General features: G+C 44.2%; 1 protein-coding gene across 1 annotated transcript in view; it reads right to left on the bottom strand.

Annotated features, from left to right (window-relative positions):
• The window catches only part of LOC144115123 (leukotriene A-4 hydrolase), a 46,170-nt gene that overhangs the window by 18,785 nt on the left and 2,436 nt on the right, over positions 1-24,949 (bottom strand). Inside the window, exons 8-14 of the mRNA XM_077649289.1 lie at positions 24,382-24,522; positions 22,122-22,216; positions 21,430-21,541; positions 18,227-18,371; positions 15,984-16,087; positions 13,726-13,796; positions 3,594-3,741 (exon numbers count right to left, since the gene is read on the bottom strand). Of these exons, the coding sequence (XP_077505415.1) occupies positions 3,594-3,741; positions 13,726-13,796; positions 15,984-16,087; positions 18,227-18,371; positions 21,430-21,541; positions 22,122-22,216; positions 24,382-24,522 (816 nt within the window). The remainder of the gene's footprint in view (positions 1-3,593; positions 3,742-13,725; positions 13,797-15,983; positions 16,088-18,226; positions 18,372-21,429; positions 21,542-22,121; positions 22,217-24,381; positions 24,523-24,949) is intronic.

Below are 24,949 nucleotides of genomic sequence, written 5' to 3'. Positions count from 1 at the left end.
ATTCAAAAAGTCACCCTAACCCTAAGAACATCCCCATCCAATTCAAGCCGCTGGTCTTGCCTTTTGCTAGAGCAAGAACAAAAGGGATGAAACAATTATTCTTGACTCCACCATCTGTATGATATCTGCATATAAAATTAGTTGTTACTAGAGGTGTGCCCATACTGAAGTGCATAAAAAAGAAATTCACGAACTAAATCTTTAGTATTCAGTTTCTGAAATATACTCAGTACATTTGGCAAAAAAAGCCACAGTAAATGCTGAGCCGACTGTTCACTACACGAGGGGTTCTCAAACTTTTTTGCCTCAAGGAACCCTAATCGCCTTTAATCTGTGCTACGGAACTCCCCTCTCCCCTGCCCCCCACATCATTTGGTTGGTCTTCACAATCTGTCGGTGTTGCTTGTGAGGAAATGCTTGTCTTTTTTTTACTGCTTCATTTACTTTTGTAAGCATCAGTTGGTTTTCTTGCTTTCAGCAGTCACAAGACAAACGTTCCATTGCATTTGCACGCATGGCCGACTGGGCTGCACACAGATTCACATCACGGCTTGCCCGACTTTCAGTGGCTATCTGCCGCTCCCCTCTAGGGCAGCAGCGCAGTGTCGGCATTTTCTTTGTCTTTCAGCAGATACTGGCTTTTTGGCACAGATGGGATAGCTGGCGGAAAAATTTCTCCCCAGCTGTTGAATCACCTGAAAGAACACCCCTTGAGATGCACAAACTTTTTTTTTGTTATTTAACTGGCTCAGCTAGCTCGACTTTATGACCTATGCCTCCAGTAGCCACTCGCGTGTACGCTTGATTGCGAAACGACGTCAGGTGTAACGCGCCCACTGCCGACACTTGGCCCTACCCTGCTGGCACAGTATACGAGATAATTGAGTTTCAAGGTAGAGGAACAGTAAAAAAAAAAGAAGAGAGAGCAGTTACGAGTGTGTAACATGAATATTAGAGCATTAGCTGCCGCGTGTGATGCTCAAGTGCATGTGCTCCAAAATGTGTCACCTTGTGCACCATGCCTCTTCAACACTGTCTCACCAGAGTTCTAAACATGCGTACACTGGCGTAGCAGCGTCCTGGCACGCTGTTAAGTGCTCCCATCAAAATATTAAACACGCCTTACCACTGTTGGTGCGCAGCATCCTGGCGCACTGCTAAAGTCAGTGCTGCAAATGGTGCCAATGCTAATGACGTGAAATTAATCTCTTAGGTTCTGAAATGAGTTTTAGCAAACCAAATACTGTACCTAGTCCGATGAACCCACAAGAAGTGTACCAGAAAAAAAGAGGGGATCGGGCCAGTGTGGGTGCTAGCCAACCTCACAAAAGCAGACCACAGAACCCAAAGAACCCCTGCACTTCGAGTTATTGATCAATTCGCTCTCGCCCTACCATAAGCTTGCCATCCCGGTTAGCTCAGTTGGTAGAGTGACTGCTCCGGTGAAGCGGTTGTCCCGGGTTCGAACCTCGGACAAGGACGAATTTTTATTTAACTACGAAGTTTCCGAGAAATCTGTATTGCTTTCCTCTGTAGCCGTATGGCTCCGCTTGGGTGGATGTCATTGAGTAATTACTCTCTTATTAGAAATCTACTCCACCTTGGGGGTTTCCTCTAAACATTTGACCTACACCATGCCCCATGTGTAAGGCAGAGACTGAAGTACACAACGAAGTAGGTGAAATATAAAAGAATTTAACAAAAGAAACAAATATAACCATAATTTTAATATTTTTTGATATATTTACTAATGTATTTTGTTTCCTTTTTTATTTTATTACACTATTATGCATTGTTCTTGCAGAAGAATGCCTTCTTTGCTCATGTCATTGGTGATTTTGCTGCCCTTGGGAGCACTGAAGTTTACCACAAGGCCTTTACTGCGGAAGTGCTTTGGCGTCACGACTGTGCTCAACGGTGAATAAAAGTACTTGAAAAAAGACGTAGTGCAAAAGAGACGAGCACAGGAGGGAGACACGACAAAAACGAAGCGTTCGTCTTTGTCGCGCCTCCCTCCCGTGCGCGTCTGTTTTTCGCTACATCTTTTTTCAAGTATGTGTCACCACCTCGCCCAGGAACAAGTTTTGGTGAATAAAAGGTGCTTGGAAATGTCTTTTCCTGCATTGGAGTTGGAAGTCAGTGCATCTGTTGTCTCCTGCCCCTCCCTGTCTCAGCTGCGCTGCACCTTACATTCATGTCAAACCAAGTGGTTTCGACCAACTGGCTGGTTGGCTGGTTCACGGGGCAAATGTATGTCATCATGCAGATTATTTGAATGGAGGCCCTCTGCCTCCTTCTGGACTCCTGCTGCAGTCACTTTTTTCTTATTTCCAATCTGAAAATTTGTTTCTAAGAAGTGTTTGCTGCTTTCACAGTTCCGTCCGTGAATAAAGGAATCAGCAGTGTGGCGCAAGCAACAAATACGCTGGCACTTATCACACGCAGAAAAAGTTATTCCGAAATGAAGGCAATTAGATAAAAAAGTCTGTTTCTACTTGCATAAGTAAGCAAGTGTATATATGTGTTCCTCGTCTGTGTTCTGCTTTTGCTTGTTTATTAGTTTGGTTTTTGCCTAACCTAATTTATAGAATTTAAATTTCTATTTACGTTTTTGATTTATGGCCTGATTATTTAACTTCAACACTGAAGCTTTTTTAACAAATATACCATTTTACGTTGCAACCACTGCTTGAAACGTGACCATATATGCACAATTAATGGTACATAAACTGCTCTTGCTAACAAATCATCATCATCATCATCAGCCTAACTACACCCACTGCAGGGCAAAGGCCTCTCCCATGTCTCTCTAATTAACCCTGTCCTTTGCCAGCTGCGCCCACCCTACGCCTGCAAACTTCCTAATCTGATCCGCCCACCGAACCTTCTGCCACCCCCTGCTATGCTTGCCTTCTCTTGGAATCCATCACCCTTAAGGACCAGCGGTAATCTTGCCTTTGCATTACACCCTCCCAAGCCCATTTCTTCCTCTTGATTTCAACTAGGATGTCATTAACATGTGTTTGTTCCCTCACCCACTCTGCCCGCTTCCAGCCTCTTAACATTACATCTATCATTTTCCTTTCCATGGCTCGCTATGTTGTCCTTAACTTGATAAGCCAATATAAATTGTACATGAATTTTGAGCGCACAGGGGCACCAGATTTATCAAAAAAAAAAAAAAACTGGTAATTCTTCCATGAGCAATAATATTCATTGAAACAAAAAACTGCACTCTGAAATAAACACCGAAAAAGTCCACGGAATTTTCAAAAATAAAAATGACAAGTCCAACCCCTAGCCATAATGTGCCGAACAAAAAGTGGTTATTCACTGTGACTTCCACTGGTAAGACAAGGGTAAAGAGCTGAACAAGCATGCTAGTGCTTGACAGGTGCATGTGGTGCTGTCATGAAAGCCACCTTGGCATGCTTCACTCCATAAAACACACGGGCTACAACTATAATATTCTGCTTTAAAAATTTCCTGTTTTGCAGTTCGTTAAGCATGCAACATCAAGAAACAGGCGTAATAATTATAAAGAGAGTCCATTTTCAAGCATGCTGAAAATTTCAAAGCTGTACTGTGCAAACCTCCTTTAGCAGCAGCGACAGCAACAGGCAGATTTGGCTGGGCTTAAATGAGGCCAAGTCATTGGATGAGAAGTGCTCTGGAGCAGTCGCTGGGTTGGCCCACTTGGCACACAGCTGCTCGCACGGCACAACTAGCGCTCTGCTGTAGCTGCAAGCAGACAAAGCCCAAAGTGGCATTCCCAGTCAGTGTGCTGAAAAAACACTGTAAATCACAGCACAAAAAGTAGACGTGTAAGCACTCCTTACTATTTATGTGACAGCTTGGGATTTTGCTGCAAGCTGCAATACTAGCAGCTGCAAACTGTAGCGGAAAAACAAAACTGGCTCATGCAAAAAGAAAGCAGTTGCAGGATTAGGCAGCTACTAATATATTTTCTAGGCCAGTGAGCTACGAAATGTACTACCTCGATGGAAAGAAACGTGAACAACTCGGCGCCAACACGCCCCGCTGTTAGAATTTATTTTCATCGCGCTTTTGCCTGGGTGGCACGAAAAAGACGTTAGAGTCGTCCTAGAATGTATCATGGACGAGTCTAGGGTCTTTTTGCTATCACCGAAGTAAAAGCGCGGTGAAAAGAAATTGGAACAGCGGAGCGTGTTGCCGCCAAGTTGTTCGCATTTCTTTCCATCGAGGTAGTATATTGCAAACGTCTCATAGTCATTACTGACCATTATGGTGATATGGTGACTATTTTTAGAATTACCCTATATTGTGATGACTGCACTTAATTTCACATATGAGAATTTTTTCTTCTGTATTTATTGGGCACCTTCTTTTCAATTTATACATTAAAAGGCGAGGTCCTTTAACAACATACTGATATGCTCTTCTACAGCCAGCAGCATAATTTGTAGCTGAGGAATAGAAAAGTTTACTAGAACCACATGAAACTGCACTTTTTTCCAATGCTACTGCGTATGAGTTTCAAAAACCTCAAATTTACAAGCCACTGTGAAGGGGCACATTTGAAATCGTAAACAAATGAATAAAGATAGTTAAGTGGTAAAGCCAAGCACCACGAAAAGTAGGGGTCTATTGATACATGAAGGGACAGCATGGGTGGTCTAGCCACGCCCTACACTGCTTTGTAGAGGCCACTTATCTTAGCATATTTGCCCATATCTTCCCAGATGCCGTTCGTTCGCTCCGGCTCTGGTAAATGCACGAAAGTCTTGGCCATCGGTGGGAAAACCATGCTTGGCGACGAGATCGTTGTGTCCCTTGTGGACCTCTGAACAATGCCAAACTAGGTGGTACAGGTCAGCACGACACCAACAGCCACAGTACGGGCACTCTATAACGTCAATATTGCCCCCTTGATGCCAGCGAGTGCCGGTAAGCCCTTTACAGATGATGTTTGGCGTGTAGGCGGCATCGGCGATGATCTTATTAATGAAGATCTGCTCATGCCGTGTGATGTGAGAGCACCTGCGGTACCAAGGTAGCCCGGTGGTGTAACGGCCATAGGTTGTGCACGGCTCCTCTGTTTGGCATGCTCTAGTCTGCACGTTAGGACAGCCAAGTTGTTGGATATATCAGCAGGGTCGTAGGTAACGGCGCGGTATCCCAGCGGAGGAAGGAACGAGACAATCTCCAGAGCCGCGTTGTGAGCGGACTGGTTCCCGTCGTCATCGCCCGTGTGTCCAGGGATCCTCACGAGGCGGATGCGCACGTTGCGTGTTGAGAGGGTTCTGATTATAGAAGTAATCTGCTGTGCAATTTGGTGGGTCGATAATGGTTTGTGGAGCTCGCGCACAGCTTCATTTGAATCAGATAGTATCAGATTTGGCGGGTCATGTCAGTTTGTAGCAAATGATTGCTGACCAAAACGTTTTCCACCTGCAGTAGAGCGCCGTGTAAAGCAAGCAGCTCCCCTTCCTTTATGCACCCATCGGGCGCACGAATAGTACGGCAGCCGTTGAAATCGAGATTCTCGCGGCTGCGCCATGCCATTGATACGGCTCCGTCTTTCAGGGATGCATCTACGTATATGTCCTCCTCATCTTGTTCTCTATCAGCGGCCGTGTGTCGAGCTAGGTGGAGCCGTGCCGTCGTATGTACTCTGGGTGGAGCCGTACGTCTGTAGCGGCAAAGGTGGGGACGAAGCCAGTGCGGAGCCGGCCGGCCTTCATAATCGACCGGTGCTGAGAGTTGGCGGTCCCAGCGTTCCAAAGCGCGTCCCTGTTTCGTGCAAGTGCTGCGTGTTTCGTGCCGAGTTACAGCTTCCTCAATGATTTTGTGTATAGGAGGAAGGGCCACCGCTTCCTCTAGAGCCGTGATGCGTGTATGTCATGGTAGACCTGTTATGATACGTAACGTGGTCCTGTGCAGACGAACTAGGTCTTCGTGGATTTTCATGGTCAGTTCGTACGAGGGGGCGCCATAGAGAATCTTGCCAACTGCTACCGCTCGAGCCAGCGTCCGACAAGCCGCCTGCCTTGCACCACCGTACTTGTTTGACATACTAGCAATGAGATGTAGGGCACTCTTCCAAGTGCTCTTGAGGCGTTTGATCCAAGTACGAGGAGTGTTACAGCTGCTGACGGGCACACCGAGAAGCTTGAGTGATCCGTTATGAGATGTGAGCACCTGGCCTGCCATGAGAAGATGCAGCTGTTGGGACGGGTTAGTACGAGTCCTGCCATCAATGCTGAGAAATTCAGTCTTGTCAGGTGCCAGTTCAAGGCCCAGCTCTGTTAGTGAGGTCTCCAGGCTATGCACCGCTGCCTGCAGCTCGGCTTGCGTGTGATCGACGGACTAAAAATCACTGGCCTCGACCCACGCTGTTACGTTGTGCGCGTAGATCGTGAATCTTGCTGCACTGTCTTGTTCTAGGCGTCTTGATGCCTTCGCAATCGCCAAGTTAAACAGTAAAGGGCCGAGGATTGAGCCCTGAAGAAATCCTCTGTCGAGGTAGTATGCGCGAGGGGTCCATTCTTGGGTACCACAGTTGAGGCGTATGGGTCTGCTCTGGAGAAAGTTCCGTATCCAGTTCAGTGCCTGTTGACTGGGGTAGGCCTGCGCAGGCTCCACAAGAATGATGTTTTGATCTGACTTTGTCAAAAGCTTTTCTCATGTCGAGCGCGAGGACGTAATCAGGCACGAGGTGTCGGGAAGTTCGATTAATGACTCGCCGAAGCAGCCATAAGCAACCTTGTGTACTCAAATTGGGGCGAAAGCCGGTTTGCGCAGGGTGGTACCAAGTTGTGCCGTATTCCAGGCAATATTGAATCCTATTGTTGATTAGTCGCTCAATCAATTTGCAGATGGTGGAAGTGAGAGCAATTGGTCTGAGGCTGGAAATGATAGGATATTTTCCAGGCTTTGCTTTGGGGTTAACCAGTGTTAGCTTGAGCTGCTCTGGCACTTTCCCTGTCTCTCATGAGCTATTTACTGTTTCTAGGAGCTGCGCTTTGGTGGCATCACTAAGATTTCTAAGCATCTGCCAGGTGACGCCGTCGTGCCAAGGGGCCGAGTGGCTCTTTCCTTGAGCGAGCGCTACCGACGGTTCTCCTATTGTGAACGGCTTTTCAAGTTCGGGATCTAGCACAGACATAGTAACGGGAAGAAGATTATCAGGAGGTTGGTCTGCAGCATGCGGAAAGAAGGTCCAGATAAGTTGCTCTTCTACCGAGGACATCAGTTGTTGTAAGGAGAGCTCTGCGAAAATGGCAGTCCGCTTTTTCCTTTTTCCAGCCATGCTTCTGTAAAGGGCCCATAGCTTACGGAGCCCTTTTCCTTGCCCCATCTCAGCGCAGACGTGGTGCTAGTTTTCTCCGTCTAGGCGAAGTGTGTAGTCGCGTATGGTATTGTAGTGGCAACGAAGTTTTAGAAGATCCTTGTGGCGCTTGCCGCGTGTACGGTAGTGGTTCGTGAGGACAGAGGCACGTTTACACAGGTTGACTAAGCGGTTGTCGAGATGAGTGGTTGCGTCATTACAATCTATTTCTTCTGTCGCCATCCCTTTAGCTGTGGTAACCTCATGAACAAATTGTTGGAAGCTATGGATTTAAAATGTTGCGACAATTCACGAAGGCGCTCCCAGTCAAGTGAGGGCAACGTCTTCCTGGCTCGAAGCTGTTTGTTGTTGGCACGGATGACAATGGGGAAGTGATCACTGTTCCAAGTAGTATCTAAAATTTTCCAGTGTTTTACTGTGCCAGGGGTTGCAAGAGTAAGGTCCGGTGTAGTGTCAGTTTGCCTAGCGTGGAGGCCGACACGCGTGGGCACGTGACTCGTTGCAAGGCGCAAGTTAGAAAACTCCATGGCTTCTTCAAGATGACGCCCCCTACAGTCGGTCGTGGAGTAACCCCGAAGAACTTTTTTGCACTGAAGTCACCGCCGACAGTAACTGGACTGTGGTGATCGGTTGCAATCAGTTGTTGAAGCCATTCATATTTGTCCACCCTGAGCTGTGTGGTAAGAGGCCTGTAGTAAACAGACACCAAAGTTATGAGTTTACGGCCCGGAGACCTCATCTTCACAATGACGACCTCTCGATATTCGTTACTGGCTCCAGAAAGACGGATCTGCGTCGCCTCGCAATCTGTGCACATGAGGACTGCAGTCTGACTTGTTCCTATAACTTCACTCGTGTCCTTTGCCTTATGTTCTATAGCAGGATTGTGAAAACCCTGTATCCTGGAAGGGTACATGGTCCTCGAGTTTCTTGAAGCAGGATGGCTAACGGCTTGCACATTTTAATCCTAGATTTTAGGATAGGGCCGTTTTGGCAAAAGCTCTGGCAATTCTACTGTAGAGCAGTATTCTCCCCAAGCCCCATTATGAAGAGGGTTGTTGAGCTTGGGCCGGTCGGTGAGATTGGGCCTTCTTTTTGCGTGGAGTTTCACACTGCTCCTTATTGAAGAGAATTTCAACGTGTGATGCCAAAAACTTCATGGTTTGCTCGAGTGTGGCAAACTGAGGCTTGAAGTCTTGTTGGAGGACCTTGATTTCTTTCTGAACCGCACGTGTGGCCACGTATTTGATTTGCACTGCTGTTTGTGAGAGCTGAGTCGCAGTATCCAATGGTACCTTGCATGCCGCGTTTTTTTGGTTGATGTTTCTATGCATGCTTCTAGAGCGGCTCGGTCTTGTGACAGAGCTCCGTAACGATGAGAGCGATCGATCACTTTGCCTGGTTGACTGGGACTTTAGGGACTAAATTTCTGTGCACAGCTGCGCTATCTCCTGCTGAAGAGCGTTGACGAGGTTACAAAGGTTACAAAACACACATAACACATCATACAACAGAAATAACCACAAAAGATTGCAATAAGACAAGCGTCTTAAGGAAGAGTGATGTAATCACGTGGAAAAACCACAGGACAAGACATAAACGAAGACTGATAAAAAAAGTGGTCACCTTTTGTGCAAGTAATATTAGCAAAAAGGTGGTCTGGCCTCGTGACACACAAGAACATGTCTGTGCAGCATAATATATACCCAACTTTGTTCTGACGACCAACTCGTCAACAATAATACACAGGCTCTGAAATAACTTCACTGTGTGAGGAAGGATAAAGGTACCCTTTTTGAGGCAGGGGTCCAACTCCCGCTGGGCGAATGCTCCAATTTAGACTACATTTGCATGAGCATTCTGCATGTTTCTCTTGTTCAAATAACACACTGTAGGCATAATTTGAAGGCTTAATGTACACTCTGTCAATTGATGCATACCACTATAGTGTAGCTGCATTATCAACTGCACAAGGGGTGGTATCGCAGATGACGAAGTCAGTAGTTTCATTGATATGACCTACTTCACAGAAGAATTCTGAAGAAACTACTTCATTTAGGGCAGTTTCATTGGGCCTGCATATAGAATAGATGTTTATCTAGTATCATATGGTCTTAGGATATGTGTTCGTTGAATTGTATTTGATCGGCAGCCTTTTAAATATAGCAAAATTTGGCTATCTTGGGCATGAATATGTATGCGCTGTGTATGGGGTGCACAGGATTGACATTTTTGTCACTTGCGGTGGACAATAACTAGTGCAGTGTGCGAAGTTTAACCAACTTATCTGCATTAGTTCGTTTTTAATTTTCTATCTAGTTTGAAGAATGCGAGGCAGTATTATGGAAATCTTCAAATTGAAAAGGCAATTAAAAAATAACTAACGAAGATAAGTTGATTAAACTTCCCACACTGCACTAGTATACTGGCCGCCACAAGCACCCCGATACAAAGAAGATATTCATGCCTAAAACATATAAATTTTGCTATATTTAAGGCTGCCGATCAAATACAATTCAACAAACAGACATTCTGACACCATATGATACAGTTAAACCTCGATATAACGAAGTCGGAAAAATCGGCACTTTACTTCGTTAAATTGAAATTTCGTTACGCCGAAATTCGCCTCCCAGCATGCAAAGGAACTTCCAAAACGTGTTGTGAGTGCGGTGCACGCACGGCAAAACGCTTTATTAAAGGTGAAAAAAGTCTGTTATCTTTTTCTGCGCTTTTTTCTTCATCAACAAAGGCGTCACACGTCGTTCGTAGGCCCAGAGTGACTGGATGGCATCTTGGTCTTCTTCTGCGCTAGCAAACCGCCTGAGCACGTCGATCGCGTCGGCCACTTCGCGAGTGGTTGGGATGTCGCACTCATCGTCGGCTTCGCCTTCGCTGTCGTCTTGAGAGTTTCCCAACACGTCGTTCACGATCGTTTCCACCGTCACCTCCTCCGTCGCGAGGACACAGGAGTCTCCAAAAAGATAGTCATCCAGCTCGACTCCTTCCGGGATGGCACCGTCGCTGCGAAGACGCTGCCACCTCTCATCAAGCGCCTCTTCTTCCAGCGCGGGCAAGTCCGCTTCAGAACTAGCTGCTTCAGCTGTCTTGAAGCCCGCTTTGCGGAAGCAATTCTCAAAAATCTCCTTTGAGGTGGAGTTCCAGGACGCGGACAACATCTCAAGGGCCTGAAACAAGTCCACTTTAGTGGGGCGTTCTAGTCGGAGGTCAAGCAGCAGCTTGTCAATTAGCCGCCGGCGATATGCACACTTTACGCTGTTTATTATGCCCTGGTCCAGGGGCTGAATTAGTGACGTGCAGTTCGGCGGCAGAAACTTCACCTCAACTTGCGACAGTTCTAAATCTTCAATGTGGTGTGCGGAGCAGTTATCCAAGATGACGCACACTTTGCGTCCAGCGGTTTTCATGTCCGCGTCGAAGGCTTGCAGCCAGCCACGAAAAATATCACGCGTCATCCATGCTTTTTGGTTGGATGCGTACTGTATTTCCAGCTGGCGCGAATTGCTGAAGCACCGCGGCTTCTTGCTGCGCCCTATCACGAGCGGCACACGCTTATCGCTGCCATCCATGTTGGCACAAAGCAAGACCGAGATGCGCAGTTTGCTATGTTTCCCACCGTGACACTTTTCACCTTTTAATGCCAACGTACGACACGGCAGCATCTGATAGAACAACGCCGTTTCGTCGGCGTTGTAGACGTCGGCTGGATCATAGTGCGCCAAGATCTTCGGCACTTCTGTGTCGACCCAAGAAGCCGATCCTGTCGTGTCAGCTGATGTTGATTCACCACTTAAGATTTTGCCCACGATAGCATGACGGGCTTTGAAGCGGTGCAGCCACCCGCTGCTGGCCTGAAAATCGTCGTGGCCGAACAGACAGGCAAAATTCCTCGCCTTTTCTTGCAGTAATGCGCCGCATATGGGAATGTTCTGTTCCCTAACCGACACAAACCATGCAAAGACCGCCTTATCCACATCTTCGAAAGTGGGAACCTTCAACCTTTTTCGTTGAGCGTTTGTTCCGTTCTTCAGGGATTCGAGGATAGAGTCTTTCGCTTTCAAAATCGTCGAAAGGGTGCTCTGCGGTATGCCGAACCGGACGGCGACATCCTTCTTCTTTTCACCATTTTCCACGGCTTTGAGCACATTCGCCTTTTCTTCAAGAGCTAGGACTTTGCGTTTCCCACTCATTCTTTCCGAGATGTCAGGCGCGCGCACAAAAACACAGCGCGAGACACATCGACGCGTACACTTCAGCAGCACAAAACCGTCAGAAAACTTGCCGTGCACGCTTCGGTGGCAAGGCCTAGACTGCGTGGGCGAGAAAACAGCGCGACTGAATGTGTCGATGCTAGTGTCCTCTAGCGGACTTACTCGACACAACGTTCGGCAGTGTCACCCGTGCTACCCCAGATGGCGCGGCAAACGGCACCTTGTCATCATCATCACGATTGCCAGCCATGTACAGCTGCGCCGCGGCCGTTTTTAGGGGCGCAGGTTAGTGCGCGCACACTTTTCAACCACTAAACTTCGCAGTATACTTTTATTAAATTATTTTGGTTCATCTCGAGCCAGCAACAAAATTTCGTTACGTTGAAAGTGCGCCACAACTACTTCGTTATACAGAGGTTGAAAATACATTGTGTTCTATGGAAGCGAAGTTATAGAAACTGAAATACTTCGTTACATCGAGGATTTCGTTACACTGAAGTTCGTTACATCGAGGTTTAACTGTACTAGAGAAATATATGTAGGCCAAACCAAATTGTCCTAAATGAAGTAGTTTCTTGAGAATTGTTCTCTGAAGTAGGTCATATCGATGAAACTACCGACTTCATCATTTGCAATACTACCTCTTGTGCAGGTGATAATGCAGCGACACTATAGTGGTGCGCATCGATTGACCGAGTGTACAGTCAGAAACAAAAGTCTCTGGAACATGTGTTTAACAAACGAAGCCAATACCTCTAATTAGCCAGCGGCTGGAGACCACGCTTGTGGAGGTGAAAGTCAAAATTTTGTTCTTTCGCCTCTACAAGTGTGCTCTCTGGCCGGCTGTTCAATAACCAAGCGATGGGCTTCGTTTACAGAAGGCGTGGTCCAAAGACTTTTGTCCCCGACCGTGCATTAAGCTTTCGAATGATGGCTACATTGTACTTTGAACAAGAAACATGCGCAGAATGTTCACGCGAATGTAGCCTAAAATGGAGCATTCGTTCAGCCGGAGTGGTCCTCCACCTTAAAATGACAATAATGAAAAACCCTTCAACACATGCTTGGATGTGGCAATGACAGGCTGGATACCACTGATGTTATACCCCTGCCACACGGGCACATTCGATCCTCATTGAACTCTATCTGCATCGAGAATTTCGAGCACACTCGAAGCATCCGGTGCTACACGGGAATTTTCAATGCTCATTGAGAAGTTCCCCTCATGTATGTCAGGTGGCGCCAAATGTTCCGCCGACAGCCATAACATGGCGATGTCCAGCAACACTCTGCAGTCGGGGCAGTGGCAGCCAAATCCGTCTGCAATTCCTCCGCGATTTCCGCATACACTGCAGCGTTTCTTTTCTGGCACCGCAAATCATCTAGGCACTCTTGCCAGCAGTTGATGAGAGTGGCTGTCTCACGCTCGCTCCACAGTTTGCGCGTAGACAAGCAGGACGACACCATTTTTGTTTACACTGACGGCGAAGCTTGGAGCATGGTCTTGAGATTATTTATAAATAAGTTTTCACATAAGCAGGCATAGTGCCTAAAAATGTTGTCTTGCATTTTATTCAATTACAACAATAGCACTTGCGGTTCTGTTTTGTTAACCAGTGTTTATTTTTATAGCTTAGTGAGAGCGAGAGTGCTTTCGATTGTGCTTGGAACCTCAAGCACTATTCAGGAGTCGGCATTGAGTCAAGCAGGATCGAGCTCGATTACGCTTAGAAGTAGCCTTGCGACAACCTTCGATCTGCACTGAGTTCGATGAACATTGACTCAATGAGGATCGAAAGTGCCCGTGTGACAGGGGCATTATAGTGGGTACAGAATATAATAACTAGAAAGATTGAAGTGAGTAGTATTATTCTGGGCCAGTTCAGAAGTCTTAATAGGACAATCACATGAGGCCACAAACAGATGCACCGTAACCTAGCTTCACAAAAGTTTTACGGAGAGGTTTCTTTAGTGAAGTAGGGGCCTTGCTGGAATTTGATCAAATGTACCCAATGACGAAACCTCAGCACGAGGGAACTGAAAAATTATTCGGTGTAATTAGCAGGAATTTTAAATTTTAATACAACTGCTTGGTAATAAAGCCCTTTAGTCTAGCAGCCCTACTATTGTCCTACATGCTGAATGCAGAAGCCTGCTCACCTTGGCAGCACTGGTGGCATCCCAGGAGAGTGGAACCATGCGTTCCAGTCTACCTTGTTGAGAATGTCCGTCTACAGAGGGAAAAAAAGAGTACATCATTACTACCACCAGTGTTCCAGACGTTAACATGTCACATGAAGGGTGCCATGCAGAGGCCCATCATCATCCCTCAAGAAGATGCCATTCCTCAAGAAAGCGCTTTAAAACAGCATTCACTGATTAACTAGGGCAATGGAAGTGGGGCAGTTCAATCTGAACAAACATAGGCAGGGCAGGCACAATGTCTGTGCTTGATTGCCCAGGTAGTAGGAAGTCACAGTGTGCGTCATTTGTGCAGATCACCATTTCTCAAACTGCGGACACAAAGCACTGCATTAGGCTCAGGAAATCTGTCTAAGAAAATGATTACATGCAAGAAACTGGCCATCTCATTGGCATGTTCCAAAGACATTCTAAATGCTTAGCATTTATAGGCTCCAGGAGGCACAGCTATTTCAAACTTGCTGCTCCTTGCTGCTGAGCATATGCTGTGCAAGAGGCCACAACCTGAAATGATGCAGCCATAAAGCAACAGCGCACAAGCCGTCCGACGCACCCTTGCATGAAGCTCACTTCCCTTCCTCAATGGCCTCTGCTTTGTATGCGCTTCGTCACACTAGCACTATCTAATGCAATGGCGCCTGCAATGTTTATCTGCCTCCTTTGCGTCTATTTATTGCCACCACTGCGGCCACTGCTGAAAGTGAAGAGCAAACCAGAATGCCCAACCATCTTTACAACTGCACTGTAAAGTTTGTAATAACAGAGACATGACACTTGGCTCGGGTGCGCAGCTATCTCGGAAGACGAACACAGTATACTTCTTTTAAAGAGATGTGCACTAAAGTGAGAGCAATGGCTGGTTTTTGCGAGCACACTGCCCCCTTAGAACCCCAGGCATCAGCAATTGTGGCTTTTCCTTACATTTTGAAACAGTTAGTTATGAAACAATTGTACATAATGCAATGCCACTTGGTATAATAATATACAGAGTTGTATTAAATGCCAAATATGGTACACTGGTTGTAAAGGTACATTTACTAAAACGCAAGATACAGGCACTTCCTGTAAGCATACTTCTCAGGCTGCATCAAACATATATCGGGAAGGTGGAAAGGGTTGGCCCCGCAAACATAAAGCGAAGCATTAAAAACAAGCAATCTATCTTGCGTCTTCTGCTTATTGCCTTAACTCATATACATCTGCTGCCGAATGAGTCAAAAAGTGCAAATGATTTTTAATAGACTGTGAAGCTAGTATTGAAGCCTGTCACAGAGGTCCAATGGCAAACAATACATCACTGTGCTCAGTATGCCTTGGCAGCAATGCACACATTGCTCTATGGAGAGTCGGTACACTGACACCTTCTTGCATGACCAAACTGCCACAAACACTTCAGCTAAACCAGGCAATGAGAGAATGCTGCCAAGCAACAATCCTCGCGAGGATCAAAGACAGCATAAATGATCATACTCTAAGCATGGAAAAGGATCAATCTGTTAAGGGGGGACACGGCTTTCAAATCATGAAAAATCTAAAAAAAAAACATTCATTTTAGCAAACACAGATTTCACATCTATAAGATGTTTATAATTATATCCTGAAAGACTTTCCCTGAAAGCAGGCCAGAAGTGGCTTTAAAGAATGTTTTTTTATGACCGTAGGTAGCAAAAAACTGGCTATGAAAATGCCAGTTTTCTCAAAAGTGTTTTTTGACCCAACAGTCCTACTTGCAGAAAGCATAGCATGACAATGACTTCATTAATTTTTATGCAGTTTGTTGGATTGTGTTCCTTGATAAATTCTTTTTGCAGTTATGTTCCTTTGTTTTTGCAGTGATGAATTAGTTTATCATTTTTTCAGTATGTCACTAATTTGACATGATAGTAATGAGCGTGCTATGCGACTGGAGAATGTCTGGAGAATGTCACTGCATGAACCATTTTTTGGCTAAAACTTGAAAGCGACTCTAGGCTCCATGTTTTTTTTTTGTCACGCCAGGCTTTCTGCAAGTTTGGTTCATCAATGAAGCACACAAAATTTATAATGTCAAAAGTACAGAATGTATATGAGTAGAAATTAGTTTTTAGTCATTCAGTGAACTTCCCAATAAGTGTGCCAAATTTCATCACACTACGCCAAGAAACAAAAAGTTTCACCACCGAAACCCGTGTCCTCCCTTAAATCGGGGCACATCAGAAATCTGTGGCTAAGGGCACCTTGTCCTTGAAGTAGTCGTACAAGTACGTCTTCCACTGCCATGTGTCCACGGACTGGAACTTGTACTTCTCAATATAGGACAGGAGGAACTTGTCAAACACATCTGTGATGCAAAACATAAAAACTGGCTGAAAACGAGTCACAATGTGAACGAAATTATGTGACACTGGCCAACCCGACCGAATGTAGAAAATCAGTGCACTGGTTCCAGTGCCTATGCTGAACATTTCCAAAGATAAAAAAGTATGAAGCAGCAATCTTGAAGAAAGCAAAAAAAAAAGCAAAACACAAAGAAAAAAAATAGCATCCACTTGAGCACACTGTTACTACTACAAGGGAAGGCCATACAGCTTTCTGGAATCTTTACAGATGAAACAATGACAATGTTAACACAGCTGCTAGATTGGCCCATGGGAGCATGCAAAATGTCTATTTTTCTGGCAAGAGCCAGTGATGCAATAGAGCTTGATGTGCTTCTCCACAATATGACTGTGGCTTCATGGAATGCTCCGAGAAACTTGGGACACCACCTGTACAACCTTGACCCTTTACTGCAGCTCAGATAACCACCAAACCTTGCTGTGCAGTCTGTGGTTGGGAATGGTGTTTACCAATGCTTATTACTATTTAATTGGAATGGCCAAATATCTAGAGTGTCATTACTGTATGTGCGAGAAAACGACTACGCACCTACTTTGCCACTGCCCCAATTTCAAATAGACAAGCGTCTCTCGACGTAGCACTTTACTGTTATAATTCAGGTCCTCTAACAGAAGCCAAAATGCTGGAACCGTGATCTGAATGTTCTTCACCTAAGAATGTCATTGATCTGCTGTTTAAATATGAGCCGCAAGCTTTAGCACCATTTGACAGGCTAAATGTGAACATTCTGTTTTTACAGACCACAAAGAACTACATTGACGTTCCATTCACAAAGCAAATTGAACTAAACTTTCCCTCTTTTTTTCTCTTTTGTTCCCTTTATTCCCACCCCATGAGCACAGTAGCCAACACAGCATTGCCTAGCTAAGCTCCCTGGATTTCCTTTCTTCTCTCTCAGCCCCTCTATTAGTTGAAGGAAAAATTGTTGCAACCTGTAGCTCAGACCCTGGTTGAGGACAATTAGTGCCTTTTTCTCTTTAAAGCAGGAGTGCATTTTATGTCGACAATCACAGTTTTCAGCATCAGCAGTTTTTGTCCAAGCACAACATTAATAGCAGACCCAAGCTCACCTACAATACAGAGCCCCTATGTCTGCACATAGGTCAAAAACATGCACACATTGTTGCTGCCACCGACTGTCAACGTAGCGAGCATCTCATAACAATAAATGCATTCCTACAGTATTCTCAACTCTCGATGATTCGAAATTGAAAAGGACCAAAAATTTTCTTTCATTGCATTGAGTTTGAATGAAGAAAACACTGATTAATACATTAGGTGTTGACGGGACCAGAACACCAATATGAATGAACTGGCAGCTAAGCTTGTTTGAATTAATAAGAGACCACTGAACTGCAGTCCAGCATTACAAAGACAAGACTGCAAGTTGTTTTCTTACTTAGTTTGTTAATGTTAAACAGTGGCATTTAAATCATCAAGCAGTGCAATACTTAATGCAAAAAAACAGCGTGAACAAACGGGGACTAGACGAAGAATACACAGGAACAGTTGTTCGCGCTGTTTTTTTGCATTATGTATCACCAACTCGCCCGCTTATCTATCCTGTTGAGTGCAATACTGACAGATGTGAAAATTCCACAGTCACATTACAAGAGGAGCCAACCAGAGCAGCCCTTTAATGCCTCCAAAAATTAGGAACTTTTGACTTCACAAGTGGATTTGCTCATAGAAGTCAAATCGGCTCAAGCCAAAAGTTTTTAGAGAATTAGATTTCCACCATGACCAAGTGGTGGCAAGGTGCAGTGCTGCAGTGATACAGCAAACACGATATACACAAAGCGGAGGTAAGAAGCACACCGTCACTTAGCGAGCACACAGCAGTTCAAGTAATATATTTCGGACATTACAAAAAAAAGTTTACCACCTCAATTGGAAAAACTAACCTTCCAGACCACTTCTCAGTTTTTAGCAAAAAACACCAGAACTGTATGAATAAAAACAAGAATAAAATGCAGAAAAATTTATCTACAACAATTTTTAGTGAACTGAAAGCCATGTGCCCCAATACCAGACTGCCACTTGTTCTCAACAATACTTCAGAGAGGAAAGCTCTTCCAACCTGGCCCTCCAAGCAGCGTTTCCAGGTAGTACAAGAAAGTGTGTCCTTTCTCATAGGGAACACTGGAGAAGGCTTCATCAGGGTGAACACCAGAAAGGCACGGAACCAGGCATGTCAGGGGGTTGTCTGCACCCATCGTCTCAACCTGCTCAAGTGCATGACACAGAACAGAAATACATTGTACAGGCAGATAGGCTACCTTCACAAATAGCCGGTCATGAAGGAGCTTGCTAAGAGCAGTACCCCTGGGCAGAAACCAAGAGGCAACCCATGTGGTGTGGGCATTAATGCTGGTGACAGATGTCATAAAACATGGTTCCATATTAATTCATACCAGCCTGGGTTGTTCAGTGTGCACATAAACTTTAGAACACAGTATCACCACTAATAAAGTGCAAACACTTCACAAGGTCAAGATTCTGTAGCTCAATGAGTGCCTTAGTCATTCTGCCACCCCTGGCAAGCTGGAATGCCAAATTTTGCACAATTCCCTCTGCTCAAAGACATTGTGTAAAACACGCTGCAGTGTCTTTTAAAGCAAACATCTTTTCTTCTTGAGACATATGCTCATAACCTCATCACATACAAGTCTAGGTATGTGATGAGGTTAAAGAACGAAAACTAAGATAATGCTGTATAAGAAGTAGGCAACAGAAATCCTATACCTCAGATGTTTTCGCTTGGGACCAAAGGCAACTACTAGTGGAACATATGTTATAAAAAGAAGAAAACTTATACAAAACCATAAACACGCCTTTCAAGCTTTAAACAGAATACCTTTAAAAAGAAACAAGTCTTTAATCCACACTGACATCATGCAGCACACACGTGTTTTCATTTCACCGCCATCAGCCGCATTTGAATTAAGGCAAAATGCAAAAGTCCCTATGTGCTGTGCAATGTCAGTACACATTAAAGAACCTCAGGCAGTCCAGATTAATTTGGAGCACTTCACTACGGTGTCTCTCATAACTCATGTGCAACTTTGATACATTAAACCCTATATATACACGTTACACCATACCATCATACGAAAACACCACAGCACTCTGTCTCTACCATGCAGATACAAAGTTACAAAGTTATTTAGCTTGCACAAATGCACGTACTGCCAGGTCACTGCCCCTGATGTGCAGAAATGGTGCTATAAACAAAAAAATGAGCAAAAAGTTACCAAGCATTTGTCCCAAGGGTACGATGAGTGATGAGCGCTAACTGGTTGAAAATATTATTAACGCAGCGATGATGCCACGTATAACGGTGCAACAAAATTGCTTAGTAAGTTATGGAAGGGTTACAATGAGTGCTCTATGGTCTGACACATGAGCTAGAACTTAAGCTTGGGCGAGATAGTAATCCATTGAGTAATACAGCGAGATATGAAACGGGGACGAAGCATAACAGACGAGGACGAGTGCCGACTTACAGCTGAAGTTTATTGCTTGGCCCGCGGAAATATATGAGGGGCTCAACCAGCAAAAGAAAACATATCAACAATCACAACAGATGATTCATACTACAGTTGTTGATGGCAACAACAGCGGCATCATTTAGTTGCTGCAAAAAACCTCAGTTCATTTTCTGTGATTGCCACAGAGGGGCTGCTTCCCTTACCCTTGCAATTTTTGTAGCTTCAAGAATTTTGCAACTTAGCTGATTGTTGTGTCTGCTTATCACTTTCGTTTCATTCGGCATTAATGTGAAATTTCATTTGTCCAATATAAACTTTGATTAAAAAAGAAGAAATATTTTGAAAATTCCAAAATATATTAAAAGTTGTTTGTTTTATTGCATAAAGAACCTGGAAGTTCCAGTGTTCTGATTTACCAATACTTTTAGCTACAAAAAAAATTTCCTGTTATCATGGAAAAAAAGCTATTTCCTGGAGGTAGTAGAAAGAACTTTTTTTTTCTGCAAATATTTTCATTGAAAACTGCTAGAGAGTACAAACATGCCAACTAACATAAATGTGCTCCTCAATCATAGACATATAAAGAGTAAATGTGGAAGTGTAATACAAATGAAAAAATTGTAAAAAAGAACAGTGAAAATAAAACCAAATTTCAAAAGATTACCAAATATAAAAAAAAATTGCCTAAATTTTATTAGGCACTCAAAACATTTCAAATTAAAGTGCCCAAATGTTATGCATTTAAACTGATAATGTTTTGAGCTACAAAAGGAAACCTTCACTGACCAAGGCTCACGTGCCACTGTGGGCAAAAACGGATAGTTAATTTTGAAAGACACATACAGACATCCAACATGCACAAAAGAGCAGTAAAACGCCTCGCGGGCATTAATATGGGAAGGAGCGAGTGAGTTTCGAACCTGGGGTGGTGTGAACAGATCAGTTTTGCAGGCCACTGCATTAGACCACTACACCATCATGCAGCCAAACATACCGTGTCCTGAACTGCCAGCCTCTCATACTGTGGTTTGGATACCATCATCTTCATCAACGTCAATCCGTGTACAATGGATCTGAACACCGAAAGCACAGTGAAATCCGAAGTGCTAACACACCTAATTCACATTTGGCGTAACGACACTAAATCATTCATAACTTTTTTTATCGGTGATTGAGGCTTTAGCTTAAGGTTTCTTGCTAATGACAAGAGTCCAGAAACTTATCTGCATTGACTGAAATTGTATTGCCCAGAAAAAAAGCAGCCCAGAAACATTGCTCCATATAGTCAATAATTTACGAACTACTCCAATAAGTTACTAATTAAACCAGCAAGTTACAAATCACTTCAAAACATAAAGCTGACTTCAAAATACTATATAACTAATAGCCTAAGAAATCAGGAAGTGCAGCACGGTATCTATAGGTCATCGGTGAACCATGCTCAATAGTAAAGGTAAAGAGAGTTGAAGTGCTTTTTAATTAATTGTTCGTGGAGATACCTCCAATGCATTACATGAAGGATATAACTGTTTAACATGGACTACAAGTGTAGTACTGAGTATTTAGTAGATCGAAATCTGTTTTTTAAGTTTAGAAAATAAAAGCATTGAAATTAATTCAAAACGAAAGGCATAAACCTCGCCAATACTTATCTGGTCCGCATTGTGAACCTGAACTTTGGAGGGTTCTGATGCGGTGCTCCTACACCGAGTGTCCTAAACTTACCAGTATTGCAACCAAGATGCCAGCCATTATTTACATTCACAGAATGTAATGATACAATAATTCTTACAGCATATTCCAGATCTTCAATGCCACGCAATGCTTGGAACTCCCTCATCTCATTTCCAAACAAGCGACCAATGATCTTTCGTTCCAAGAACATGGTGAAGCCTTCATTCAACCTGAGAAAAAGTACCAAACAGACAATTAGAACAGCATGCTGTATGACAGATACATTGAAAAAAAAAAAAAAAGCTACAAGTAGATTACGAAAGGGTTTCCTATACCGCTGGTCACAGTTAAAAAGACACAACATTCAAATGGCCAATTTTATGACAGAGCAAACATGCTTGCTTTTGGCTGCAAAACTGTGCAGAAGGCACCCACACATGCCAAGGCATGCTAGGTAAGCCGCAGGTGCTTCTGCTCACTTTTCGCGCTTTCTGCCTATAACAATACAGTAGCAGCTAGCATTGATGCATAACCAGGTAACCATATGATGTAAAGAGCACTCAAATCTTGTATTCAGCAGGGCACTCAGCAGCAAAGCAACGCCTGATCACATAGCAAAGCAACTCATGTGCAAAAGCATGGCCACATAGGCTTACAAGCCAGGTGGACAGTAACACGCTCATTCAATTGAACCATTGCCCAGTTAGAATTTTTACCATCAGCTTGCGGGTACTATGTGCATAAAACTGCCGTGCACTGTACAGGCTTCTTGACAGCATATAAAGAGCAGAAACAGCAGCGGGAACCCACCAGAAATGCTCAAAGGTTTTGTTTGTGACTAAGTTGCCTGTCCAACTGTGGGCTATCTCATGGGCAACCACGTCAGCAAGGGACTTGTCTCCAGCCTGTATTGAGAGCAAGAAAACATCCTTATTTGCACCAGGTCAAGTGCTTGATGCTCCAGCGTTCACTGCACAGCACCTTTTTGACAATTTGAATAAGCAAAAGGAGGAGGATGTCTGTAGGTGCCAAAAGGAGCAATTCACTACTCCCAGCCCCTATAATACAGCTCTAGTATTAAAGGTAGTGTGCACTAGATAGTGAAGAGTAACCCAAGGGTAACCTCACTAGCTGATGTTTGTTGAACAGGTATTTTGCACAATAACTGCATTTAAGGGCAATTGGTACACTGCTAAAGTACTGTAGCAAGTGATCTGTCAAAAGAGTCGATGCTTGCACTCAAAGTATTCCTTCAGGTGGGGGCAGGGAAGCTCGCTATATGGTTTGCAGTAAAACAACATTACACTCCCTACACTATTAGCTTCACTGTGGTCATAAGATAAACTTTCTGCACTAACACAACGGCAATGTATCTGTACATAAATAGAAGGCAACATATTTGTACTTAGCACTAAAGCAAATTCCATAAAATCTGCACATGAAAAACAACCACAGCAGAAAAGGTTACCAGCAAAGTTTTCACTTCCTTCTAGGAACAAAAAAAAACACGTAATGGAGAAAATTAGTTTTGAAAGACCGTTTGATGGGCGGTGCCATGTGGCCAACAAAAAGAAAGAGCCAGCGGTTTAGAGGTCAAGTGTGAACATTGCTTACTACATGGCTGTTCCGTGATGTTAGGAGTGATCTGACTAATGAAAGCAAGGAACTGATTCTGGAGGCTCACTTAACGAAAATGAAATAAACTGACCGCTGAAAACTGCATTGGAAGAGGTGGTGGTGGATCACATATGCTAAGCCTCCCACAGTAATCATAGAGAACCACTACCATACACTATTCAATTTCAAATGTGCATACCCTGATTAAAGCACATGTATCTCAGCTACACAATGTAGTATAACAAACATTAAGCTATCTATGTACTTAACAGATTTAAGTAATTCGCATCATCATCACCATCAGCCAAATTACTGTCCAATGCCGGACAAAGGCTTCTCCCATATCCCTCCATATAACCCGCTCCTTGGTCAGCTGTACCAACCCCTGTAACCTTTATAATCTCATTGACACACCCGACTCAACTCAATGCTGTCGTTGTATACATAAAACATAAGGTAAGACTTACTTAATGTTCATATGTCTTTAATAAAAGTAAAAATAACCAGGGTTGTTTGTAATTCTTACGTGCAACCCTGTTTTATTGGTGTCCGAATTTTGCAACAGATTGCTTTTAGTTGGAACAGTAGTGCATCTGGCATTAGCACTTGCCAGGCTTGTGCAAAAGAAATAGAAAACCATCACTGCCTGTTAGCTGGCCATACACAGTGGCAGTTCAGCCAGCAAATTGAAGTGCTGTTGACATCTACAAGGAAGGTGAAAAAGACAACCCTCCTTTTGATCTTTCGGTCCCTTCCTGGCAAATGACAACACAGCAGCTAAGCAGGTTGTAGTTGTTTTAATCAAAGCAGGGTTCCATGGCCATTATCCATTTCTTGTACATAACGCAGACAAGCACTGCTGACAAATACATTACTGTACAGCCTAGTCCTGGTTCTTGTTCCATATCCAGGAAGACAGCTGTCATAAAAAAAAACTGGCGGTGGTTTAGCTCTGGTTAACCCTGGAGTGATGCGATAGCTACAGCTGGCCGAGTGGACTGCATGTTCGAGCAATACTGTAATCAAGTGAAATCTATGAAATAAAATGACCCCATGACTACAGTACAAAATACTGTATTTACTTGAATAATGAAAGCATAATCAACTTGCCTGCTATTTTTGTGGCCAAATTATAAATTGCTTCTAATATTGTGCGTAATGAACTCACCCCCCAAATTTTAAAATATTTTTGGGACATTGTGTTCATGATGCGAGTGATATGGTATAACGAAAAAAATCTTCATGTCAGATTTGAGCGTATAAAAGAAACAGCAGTGTATGAGGTAAAATTTGCAGTTACAGAACAAATACACAAGCAACTATTAAATAACTGGTTCCAAGTTTCACCACCACAATTTTGATGCGGTATGCATATGTACCCTTCAATAAGCTGATTAACTATAACACCACCTTGTGAAGCTCTTCATTAGTATGAATGGAAACTAATGCTAACCAGCAGTGAGGGTGTGGCAAAGGTGAGGCAGGGGTTCTCCATCCCGCCATAGGGGAATGAGGGTGGCAACACCAGGAGGCCGTAGATGTCCCACAGGTAGGGGCCTACCAGGGACTCAGCTGAGCAGAGCATCTGTTCCGTCTGTAACAAGCGGAAACCATGAGGCATAGCTTCAAGTTCTTTCATTGTTCACCTCGCATGAAAATGGTTTCAGTCACGGAAAGCATTGGCACCTGTAGAGGAGCATCCAAAACCTTGGCTGCAACACAACGCTTGGACAAAGCTTACACCAGCCACTGCTCTGTACCGCTTCTGGGAAACACTAACGCCTGATAAGCACTAAGTAGCAGCACCCTCCTTTGGCTGCACCTAAAGCACGGTCAACGCGCGCCCGCACGAGGAAAAAAATAAAGACGGCGCCTGGCTGTGGCACGTGAACCTACGGCTGGCAGTTTGACCCGCCTGATAAACGAGTCAGCTATCTCGTCCCTTCACTCCGAGGCTTATGCCTACGAAATAATTATGTAAATAGAAGCACTGACAGCTGAAAAACACTGAGGAGTTACTA

This window comes from Amblyomma americanum, chromosome 1 (genome assembly GCF_052857255.1).
Source record: "Amblyomma americanum isolate KBUSLIRL-KWMA chromosome 1, ASM5285725v1, whole genome shotgun sequence".
NCBI classification, from domain to species: domain Eukaryota; kingdom Metazoa; phylum Arthropoda; class Arachnida; order Ixodida; family Ixodidae; genus Amblyomma; species Amblyomma americanum.
The sequence above is the reverse complement of the archived record's forward strand: the minus strand, read 5'-3'. Positions and strand labels throughout refer to the sequence as shown.